Source organism: Galeopterus variegatus, unplaced genomic scaffold, assembly GCF_000696425.1.
Source record: "Galeopterus variegatus unplaced genomic scaffold, G_variegatus-3.0.2 Scaffold12237, whole genome shotgun sequence".
In the NCBI taxonomy this organism is placed as follows: domain Eukaryota; kingdom Metazoa; phylum Chordata; class Mammalia; order Dermoptera; family Cynocephalidae; genus Galeopterus; species Galeopterus variegatus.
Window position 1 is genome coordinate 9,979 of NW_007738348.1, and position 11,596 is coordinate 21,574.

At 35.9% G+C, this 11,596-nt stretch overlaps 1 protein-coding gene across 1 annotated transcript in view; it reads left to right on the forward strand.

Moving 5' to 3' along the window:
* Positions 1–10,886, forward strand: part of LOC103611002 (receptor-type tyrosine-protein phosphatase delta-like) — a gene marked incomplete at its 3' end in the record, with an annotated part of 18,951 nt that extends 8,065 nt beyond the window's left edge. Inside the window, exons 3-4 of the mRNA XM_008595053.1 lie at positions 10,242–10,283; positions 10,789–10,886. Of these exons, the coding sequence (XP_008593275.1) occupies positions 10,242–10,283; positions 10,789–10,886 (140 nt within the window). The remainder of the gene's footprint in view (positions 1–10,241; positions 10,284–10,788) is intronic.
* Positions 10,887–11,596: the final 710 nt, after the last annotated feature.

Consider the following 11,596-nt stretch of genomic DNA (forward strand, 5'->3'; position numbering starts at 1 on the left):
GATCCGTTGCCGCAAAAGGAAAAAAAAAAAAAAAAAAAAAAAGACATAAAAAATCTAACCCAGATGAGGTTGTACTTTTTTAAAATATGGTTTTTGAAAAAGCAAAGGTATATTTTCATCAGCATAAAAGGTGGGAGGAAATGTTCACGTAGCCAGAAATCTTATGTGTGCATTAACAAACAGTGGGCAGGTAAATGTAGGCTGGGAACATGTGCATGATGATTGAACAAATTCGTGTTGTCCTCCAGGATCACTATAGTCCCAGGAGTCACCCTGTTGGTGCTTCAGTAAAGCAACTTGATATGAATGAAGTTACTGTAGTAAATCATCTTAGTTCAGCACTTTTTGAAGTGGGTTTATACTGACTACCTCAGGGTATAGGCAACTTCTTAATAACGGACCCAGGAATTCCTGTAGTTTTAAATTCAGCTAACCCAATGTATGTATAGAGGACCCAAGAAACAAAGAAATGATCTCCTACGTCATTCCTTGCATGTCTTAGCTCATCATACTTTACAAGAACAACGCATTGTGGAAATAGAGAAAACGATCTGGTTTCTCAGTTCCTCGCTGCTCTGCACTGTCTCTGCTTCTCTGTAAAGAACGATGTGTGCTGGAGCCAGCTTGGTCTTCAGCACAGAGAGAAGCCCAGTGTAAGGATGAGTGGAAAGGCAAAGGCAGCCCCAAAAGAAGAAAGCCAATGGCAGTGCCACCCCTTACGTCCTCCAGCACCAACACAGGCTGTTTCCAGGTGTATATGCAGAGCATCAGTGGGAGCTGTGTAGAGAAGCTTGTTAGCTGGGTGCTGGTGGCTACAAGCAAGAGACCCATCTTCACGTGCTTCTCACTTTTGTGGGTAATTCTGCAGATATATCCAAACCCAAGGATTCTAGTAAGAACTTAATAATGTATGTGGGAATATTAGATGCATTTATAGAGAGAATCTGTTAGATTCATATAAGACACTGGAAAGGGACAATTAAAGTGACATCACTTGTATCACCAGTGACTTCACACGATTAAAATGGGGAACAGAGTGTATAAGAAGGTATCATTTAACTAAAGTTAGACTTATCATTTCAAATGGATAATGGAATAAAGAGGGCAAAATGAGTAAAGAAGGAGAGAGGAGATGTAGTAGAAGAGAGAATAGGACAAGAACAATTGTCCTAAGATCCTGGCACATCCCCCTCCCCACCCCCCAGGAAGATTGTGTTGTGCCCTTTAGCTCAGGTAAGCAATCCACCTAAGCTTTATTTGTCAAAAGTCTGTTTGCCTCCCAAGCTCTAGTCTGTGGCCTGCTCTCCTGGAAATTTGACTAGTTTACAAGGGAGATAGACTCAGATATGAATGTGAAATTCATAGAGAACCATTGGCTTCAGCCAGTGTGAATTGCAACCAGTGGCTGTGAATTACCTGAATGACTTGCCAATAGGATGAGAGCAGAAGGTGGGATTGTTAACCAAGTAACCTTTTTGTGTTTTTTCTTCTCCTCTAATTTACAAAGAATCAAGGGTTTTTCTGGGTAATAAAATAAAATGATCCTTTATTAGTTGTCACAAGGCAGGCGCTATGACTCTACTTAATTTTTGAATTTTAAGTCCTTTACATTTCACTATCTGAAATATGCTTTTATATATATCATACCTATGAATGTATAATTACTTATCCCCAAACATTATAACATTTTAGAATATTAATGACATGCATAAGTAGGCAATTAATAATCCATATCTTCATTTCAAAAATACAATGACTTGCAATGAAATAAGAAACCCGTGATATATATAACCAGTGCTCAGCACAGAACTTCTTCATAGAAGTAAATAGATTTCCACTTCTTATGGGTCTATTGAGAATGATAAAATACCAAACAAACATTATCATTTGAAATTCAGTAGGCCTTTCAGAAGGTAGAGAAAGCACATTACTTAGTTCACTGATTCTATAAATTCTAGTTTCCTTAAAAAAAAATCATCTTGTGAATGAAAGATCCATTTACATTTAAGTTTTTTATATTCTTGTTGGAGAATCTTGATTTACAGAGTCAGAGTTTTGTTAATTCTGCCTGACATTCCAAATTTCATATAAATACAGTGTTCTGACAGTTTAAGTACATCAAAGAATTATGCCCTTCAGTACAGTATCATACACCTTGGTTAGGAAAAAATCAGAATTCCATCCACTTTTGCTCAGCTAAGGCACAAAGAAAAGACAGGGAAACCTGTTGTTTTCAGTATAACCATTTTTGTGAGGTTGATCGGTTAGGAAAGGAATACTGCTTTATTACATTTTCACACTTTTGGACAAGAACCGAGTCACTCTGCTAGTGATACCAGGTACTCAAGCATCTGAACAGGTCAGGGAGGCTGGCACTTTTATAATCAAAAGCAGGAATCTCTGCTTGTAGGGGTTTTTTTTTGTAAAGGTGTACATGTCTTATTAAAGTTCAAATGGCAGCATACAGTCAAGTTGTATTTGAGGGAACTGAGCTACCTAATTTCTTAAGAGAATAATGGTTTACAACAATAAGTCATCACTTATTGGTGTACGGGGTTAATGAGAACTAGTGTGGAACAGGCAATTGAAGTGGCATTGCGGGTATCACCAATAACTTCATAAAATTAAATGAATTTATTTAATGGAGGCCTCAGGATGTAAGAGGGTCTCATTTAGCTAAGGTTAGATTTATTTCCTCAAATAGATAAGAGAATAAAATGGACATAATGAGTAAGGTAGAGGGGGAGAATGTAGTAGAGGAATTCTCTAGAATTATTAACTGCTGATCAAGTTTTACAAATCTTTCAGATCTGTGGAGGAAGGGAAGAAAATATTTACTTATAAAAAATACTTTTAAAAGAAACCTCTATTAAGCCTCATATGTCTTTGCAGACAGCAGTAATTGGGCATGTGTTAGGATAGATCGGTAGATGTGTTACACAGCAAACAAAGGTGAACTGCGTCTGTTAACCTGGGTTGAAAGAAAAGTTTTTCCTTTGTTTTCTTTTTTGAAAAATTTCCAGCTTATTTTAGCCACCACCTCCTACCCCCAATCTTAATGTGTTTTGTTCTTAATTATAAAAACAACACGTTTATTGAGAAAATTTTGGATACTAGAAAATCAGTTCTTAACAATTGTTGTACATAGGTTGTGGCTATATAGGTGTTCAAATTTTTGAACTATATATTTTTGAACCATAGGGTTGACTATATGTTCTTAAATTTTTCATATGCTTAAAGATCTTCATAATTATAAGTTGGGAAAAGGGCATTAAAAAGCACATTCAGAAAAGAAAAATTGCTCTTCATCACATCACTTCTTAATCTTTTATCTGACATGTTTAAAATACAAACCAAAAAATTTCCTACCACTTTTGCACTTTTTACCTTCAGAAATACAGTTTCACGCATATCCTTCCAGACTTTTTTATTTGTATATATTGTTCTTTAAATAATAAAATATACAGCAGGTAGATACATAGATGCATATACATACAATTTGCTCTTTTAACATTTAACTTTATAAAAATAGACCTTTTTCCAAGTGTATTGGGTTTTGTCGTCTTTTTAACAGTTTGCAGTATTGATGTTGTTCTGGTCAAAATGTATTGATGCATTCCCTGTTTTTATTTTTGATTCAATTTTTTGTTATTTATATATTTGAGACCAGTATGTTGCTTTTTATGTATTTTTTCAGATATTTTTTTCTTAATGGACTCATTTCCTACTAATGGAAGCTAAGTTATTACCCATGTTTTGCCATTGCAGATAATACTGTAATGAGTGGTTTCGAGCCCAGATCTTTTCATGCCATCGCTGCTGTATCTGCATGTTAGACACCTGAAAATGGGATAGCAGGGTCCTAGAGTAGGCACATTTACCATTTTAATAAAGACTGTCAATAACAGATTTTTTGAAACATTGTAAAAATCCTCTACTGACAGTTTGACCCCTCTGGCCCATGGCCTCTAGAATTGGACAAAATAACTAAGATAAATACAATATTGTCAACGGAGGGGGATATATAAGAAAATATAAATAAATAAATAAAAATAACTGGTATGTGTTCATATTTCTTTTTCCCAACAAAGCAAATAGTAGAAGTTCAGCATCTTAGAGAAATACATCTTCTTTCCAATACAAAGAAAGGTGTAAGAGAAGATGACCAGTCATTGCCTTTTCTCTGTGCCTGCATATTCAGTCTTATACTATATGCTTCTCCTGTTCACAACACCCTCCTGCCAAAAAAGACCTTCAAACAAACACAAAACTACAGTGTTGTGCTTGCATGTTTTAGGAAAAGAGACTTAAAAATTGGTGATCAGATGTTATAACATAAAGGCCTCATTTTCATTTCATGGATGACCTTAATATGTTTTTCCCTAAAGCATACATGGATGGTAGGTGATTGATGGGCTGTGAAAAACAAAAACAAACTCGTAAAAAGTTAACGTATCAGAAATAGTGGTAGCAGCAGCAGAACTGCGTGCACAGCAATTGAATGGGCTTTGAAAGCTCTTGAGGCATCTCTTCTGATACACTAGTACAATTAATCAGATTGAAGCTGATCCATTTTTATAGATATTTTTTCTTACCTTTATATTTTATACTTTAAGAAATTTAGGCATATGACCTAGGTTAAGAATACCAGATGTGTTCTTTATATTTTATATTTTGAAATCCCTGATGCATTGAATCTAAGTGGTAAATTTCTGATACAAAGGAACATGGTTTGTACAAATTCTGCCTTTTGAGAAATCCTACGTAAAAAGATGAATTTTAATTATGCCATTCAGTGCTTACCTGAGAAAACGTTCTTGGAGAATTTTTCACTTAATGATGATCCTAGTTTTAGATAGAGTCAAATTGTCATTATTGTTTTACCAAGAATGGACATCTTACAAATCAATTTCTCTTTTATCTTTATTATTAGTTTGTGAGACAAGTTGTAAACAATAGAATATGTATGTCATTCAGGGTATTCTAAACAGTTCGTAAATTATATTAAAATGTGACAGATATTTAATAAACTAAGTTTCTGTTCCTGACTGTTAATTCAATTAAGTACACTTTGGACAAGGCTAAAGGTCATTGATTTGATCAACAAACGAGCTTCTCCCCCTGTTCTTGGACCATAAACTGTTCTCCAGCCTTTATAACAATTTGTTGGAAAGGAAAACCATGAAGAGAGTAATATCGAGTCATTAAAACACACATATATAGTGACGAAAAAAAATCATCTGAAGGATGTATCACCATTATTAGTAACCTCAAAAGCTCTTCTTAGTGAAATAGTTATAATTATAAAGTGCCTATTGGCATTTAATGCAAGGTTTAAAAATGTATGAAAATAAAGCAGGTATTTGATAAACGTTTCTCTATGGATAATAAAGACATTTGAAGTATACTCTTACAGTAAAATAGAGCAGAACATTTGAAAAACAAAAACACTCTAAATTAGATTTTTTTTTTTTTAATCTGCCAAATAGCAGTACAGTTTTTAACTCTTTGAATTTATACCTTTCGTTCATGTTGTTGTGGAAACTTATAATGTTGTGGCAAGAATGAATGCCCTTCATTTCTTCCCCACCATCGATACAGACACACTCTAAATGAAGTTATTACATTAACACATTTGGCCAAACTGAGGATAGTTTATGGACCTGTGTTGCTGCATCGATAGCCCAGACAGTCTTACAGGCCCAGCTTCAGGTACATGTCACCACTCTTCAAGGGCCTTAAATGATTTGAGAGACAGCATGGCACAATGAGAAAGGGCCCTGACTGAGAAGTGACAAAGTCTGGGATCAAATCTTCTGTGTAGACATAGTTTTGCTGATAAGGATGACCTCGATCAAATTCTTTAACACCTCGAAGCTTTGTTTCCTAATTGGTAAAATTAATGGGGGTTGGGTTGGGGGGAGGGAAAATTAGATGAACCCACGAAGGAGAAACCACATAAGAAATATACATCTTTACATCCCAGCAGAAAGCTCGCTGTCTAGCCTGTCGCCTTGTGGACATAAGCATGCAGTCTGTCACTCTCAGCATTCTTTGGTTTTAATTCACACACATACAAAAGGAGGATTTTGTTCTTTTAAAACAGAGGTCATCACCTAATTGGCCAAATATGACCTGCAAAGGTCTTACCTTTGCCCACTGGGTCTCAACCAAATTTGGGGTCAACATTGAAAGGGAAACCTCATAGAATAATCTCGAATTTTAGTTGCCATTGAAACCTGAAAAATCTGACCTTGTTGGCCCTGCATTTCTACCTGGCAGAGCAAGTGCTGGTGCTGAATAGTTTCTCCCCCCTCAAAAATTCCCCACGTCTACCTCAGCACTAAAAATGACTCTGACATTGAGGCTAAGTGTTAGATGCTATTTATTTCATGCTTATTGTTATTTTTCATATAATTGGCAAACATTTCTCTTTCCTGAGCCTCGATGGAAAGTAGAGAAACAAAAGACAGCCCTAAAGTCTGCTTATTTTGAGGAAATGGGGATGAGAGCATTGCTTTGTAAAAGTGTCTGCTATGTAATACCTAGTCATCTCACCGTTCACCTTACCTGCCTGACCCCTTCAGCCACTGGGGACTTTGCCCTGCTTCAGAAGACCATAACTGCCATTCTAGAAATAGTACGGTAGAAAGATACCCAAGTGGCATGTTAAGATTCTTTTATTTACTATCTGAGCTAACATATACTAGTCATTTAGCTTTTCTGAGCTTTAGAATCCTCTTATATAAAATAAAAATTCTGGACTAAGTGATCTCTAAGGTTCCTCTCAGCCTCAAATGTCATGATTTTAAAGTTTAACTTTTTATAAGGAAGCCATCATGACATTACTATCACAAATATGTATCCTTTTGAAAGTAGCCATCATGTTTTTTCTACAACCTAAGGCAGATTTCAATGACTGCATCTGTCATCCTTCATGTTGATAATGTATATTGTGAAGAGCATAGTTTCAAAATGAAAACTCTGCCCAGATTCAATGTGTGTCATTAAAATGCATTTATTTACATTGTACATTTGTAGCTTTGAATTCACGAGGTTATGACACTGGCACGTTCTCATCAGTTGTTATCTGTGCTTCAAATATTTTGCTGCTAATAATAACTAAAGAACTAAAGCTAACTAATGGGGAGTCGGAGGGATTCAAGGCTATCACCAGAAGAAAACTCATCTCATTCTTATAAATTCTGATATGGTTTTTGAGTGGGGCAAAAAAAAAAGTAATAAATGGAGTTACAGGCCCCCATCATGTATTCCCATAGGAGTAAGAGCCATTGCTGGGGAATTTTAAAAACATCAGCCTGGCTCTCACACCCAGAAATTCTGAATTAATTGGTCTGGCATACAGCTTGCAAAAAAAGAAATCTTAAAGCATTTCAAATGATTCAAATGTGAAAACAATGGTCTAATAAAAACCTTGGTTTTTAGGCTGTGAGCAATGCCCAGGTTGCCGGACAAAAGATTGAAAAGATACCACCATAAGGTCAACTTCATAGTTTTGTTAGTATCTACTCTTTCATTCAGAATCTAACATACTTGGTTATATTATAGAAAAATTTTCAACTTCGGGCACTGGAGACATTTCTGGGGAATTTTTAAACAGGATTTTGAAGTAGATTCTTTGTGATTATCTCCTGATATGAGCTAAAGAGTTTCAGGTTAGAGGAGTTTTATCCCAGGTTTAGTCAACATAATTGTTATGTTGACAGACTTTTCACATACACGATGTACCATAATTTATTATATCTACTTTTTAACTAGCTAAACAAAAAAGCATGAAACATATAATTCAAAAACTAGACAGTTCAATTGCATAATAGTTTTCAATCTTGTAAAAATGAAATACTCTCTACCCCTCAAAGGTGCAGTAACTTTTAGAACCCTAGCATATGAGCTATATTCAAGAGTCCCTCCTGTGCCCAGAAGTACTATCTATATGTGGTAGAAATGAGAGTTATGAAAAAGTGACTCCAGAATTTATCTAGTTGTGCACTTTTATTGCACAGATAAAGAAACTGAAGTGCTTGATAACAAGTGATTTGTCCCTATTGTAGATGTCAGAACCCGAAGGAGAACTTATGTCTAGTATTCTAGGCCTGGATCCCTTCCTCTATGCTATTAGATTCCTACGAGTTCTCCCTTTTCTGTATGACATCTATGCTGCCATTTTTACTTGTCCTACAAATTTCGGTGCAATATGGTACATACTGACAATTCTTAAGTGATGATTCTTTACTGCTATGATATCTTTGCATGTTATATTTATATACATACATACATTGTTTTTCTGATTTAGAATGTAATGAGTCAGTACAGGCTTGCTTGGGTTTCTCTGTAATCAGCTTTCAGAGTAATACTTCCAGACCATGTGCCAGTGCATGCCAAAAGTGAATATGTTGATCTCAGCTGAGGTTGATTATTATGGTCTTTTACTGCTGTTGTACTAATACTTCTCCCCATCTCCAACTGGCTTTACTTTTTGCAGCTTTGAGCAGTAATTCAGTCCCCTACGCCTCTCTGATTGGCTCTGTGTCCTCCCTCTCTAGCCAAACCACCACTCAGTCCATATATGATAATAACTCTCTCCCACGATTCGCTCGAAAAGGTCTAAACATCTTTGTCTCTATTATTTTCTCTGTTAAAGCACTGTAATGATGTCCATATCAGTCCATTTCCATTTCCAAATAATCCTAGAGTCTCTTGTGCCTTTGCATTTCCATTCTTTCCATTGGGGGTGCCTCATCTGGAGAAGGCTTAATTATCAGATCACTGACACCCACCCACCCACTCCCTCCATAGAATGTAAATCAGTTCAATTTTACCATCTATTCAGAAAAGTTTCAGAAAGGGCTCCAAAATGTTGGTCCAAATGTGTAATTACATCACCAACAAAGAGTTTCTATTTCCAAGCAACTCATTTCTATTGGATCTTCACTAAGATTTTAGCTGACTGGAAATAGACCTTCATAGCCATGAAAATTAAACCACCACAGTTTGCAGCCCTGCGCTAAGTTTCAGAAAGGGCTCCAAAATGTTGGTCCAAATGTGTAATTACATCACCAACAAAGAGTTTCCATTTCCAAGCAACTCATTTCTATTGGATCTTCACTAAGATTTTAGCTGACTGGAAACAGACCTTCATAGCCATGAAAATTAAACCACCACAGTTCGCAGCCCTGCGCTAACGTATAGGCTTGTAGAAGCAAAGTAATTTTTCACTTAACTTACCAGAACCATTATAATTTGGCATTTGAGATAAAGGAACTTTTCTGGTGACTTTCAATAATGGCACAGTTTCTAAAATGCCCATAAAGTAATCACATGTCATGTTGACTTGATGGTCATCATTCTACAGCTTAACACCCTCCAGAGTCACAGTGATGGCAGGATGTCAATGTGGCTTCCAGTTTGAGCTCCTCCTCCTCCTCCTCTTTCTGCTTCAGAGACTTTCCTGGGGGCAGGTTAGTTCAGGTTTTTCTAGCCAGCTGGAATTTTTGTGTAAAAGATGAGTCAGCAATGCTCTCTCATGATACTCTTGCAATATTAATCAGAAAAAGATAAAATGCAAATCATATGAAAAGGGAAAAATCAGAAAGAGATAAGGAAAGGAATCACCAAAATTAAGTGATTATTTTTAATGGAATCTATAAAATTAATGTTATCTTCAGCTGGCAGACTGAACTAAGATGTGTCAGCCCCCTGTCTCTGCTTGTTTTCTTTTTGTACCTTGTTTCCCTCCTTTTCACCATTTTCTCACTTTCCTGAATTCATTTCCCATTAGTAGACAAAGATGTTTACACCTGAAGTAGATTGTAGGTTTTCTGGGGGTTGAATAATGGGGATCTAGAGCAAAGTACCACAAAGTTTTCAGTGTGGCCATTTATAAATGTCTAGGAGAAGGCTGCAACCCCAATCTCTACAATCTGCTACTAGTGGAAACATTTTTGAAGCTCAGTTTGGTGTCTGATTGTGCTGTCAGTGATTATTGTCAATGAGCTGTGGTGCATGTCATTCTTTGTGTCCATGTTTGCATGTGAGTGTCAGTCACCTATAGGATTGTGAATTACTAAAGCGATTTTAATCTAGTCACATTGTGTAGTAAATCCTGAAAAATCTTGCAGCATTTTATTAATCCTTTTTAAAAGTCTATCAGGCTATCCATTTCATTTTTTTAACAAAATTTGTTCAATTTTATTTTATTTACACCACCATTTCCTTTGCAGGTTCAGATGATTCCGGTTACCCTGGTAACCTTCATTCTTCAAGTTAGTTTTCCTTGATTATGCATAAGTCACTTTACGTTTTCTATCAAGCTGCTATTCTTTCTCTTTCAGGCTTTTCTCAGTGTCTGTTTTCTTAGTTCACTTTACACCATTTAATTCCACACAATTTCCATTTCACACAGTGCAGGAGAAGGAGTTTGAAATGACATAACAGTCATTACTCAAAGCAGAAGTTGACATCAAGCCTGACTCAGTTTTCTCCGCTAGCTAACCTCATTGATTCATAGCACAATAACGCTTTCTTTTACACTAGGAGTGTTAGTTTGGGGATTATGCTTGGTGACTTTTCATTTGGCTACAAAATCCATAATTTCAGAGCATGTCCTGCTTTGAGTAACCAGACTATTTGCCTGCTTCCTCACCTAAAACATCCTTACTGCTCACATATTTTCAGGCCATTTCTAACTATAGTATTCTCTGTACTTTGGAATAGTAAGCATCATTTTCATTTGTTTTCAGATGTGTTTCTTCTCTCCTTTTTCAATAGGTATGGCTAGCCACCCTCCAATACCCATCTTGGAACTTGCAGATCACATTGAAAGATTGAAAGCAAATGACAACTTGAAGTTTTCCCAGGAATATGAGGTAATTCACTGTGTTTGTACTTGACAGTAATTATTCAAGGGTTGCTAACCTCTTCTTTTTGACCATATTCTTGAAAATTAACTTCATTGGTGCTTTCTCCTTTAAATCGGACTCAGAATCTGATATAAACATTTACGATGAATATCCAGCCTAAAAGTGTCTGTTCAATCAGTATAGTAATTGCACTTTTAAAAGGTGTTGATTTCACATTTGCTTGGTGTTACATAACGTTGATAAGTCTTTTCTGGTTTTATGTTTTTTAATTGACCAATAATCATTGTACATATTTATATATTATGAATTATTATTAGCGATAGTCATCATTCTGTGCAATAGATCACTTAAGATTATTCCTACTGTCTAGCTGATACTTTGTGCCTTTTGGCACAAACATCTCCCCTTTCCCCATCCATCCTCTTCCTCATCCTCTGGTACCCACCATTCTATTTTCTATTCCTATGTGTTTGACGTTTTTAAATTCCATATATACAAGTAAGTGGATCACACAGTATTTGTCTTTCCTGGTTTTTCAGTTTATAGAATATACTGAATTGGTAAGATTTTCCATATGCCAAATTAGTGCCAAATACACTGATTCATGGTGAGAATCCACACTGGAAAAGAGATGACATGCATTAAATAGATTTCTCAGTGCTCTTAGTTTTACATGGTCTAAAAACTCCATAATTATTGAGTACATATATGTGATT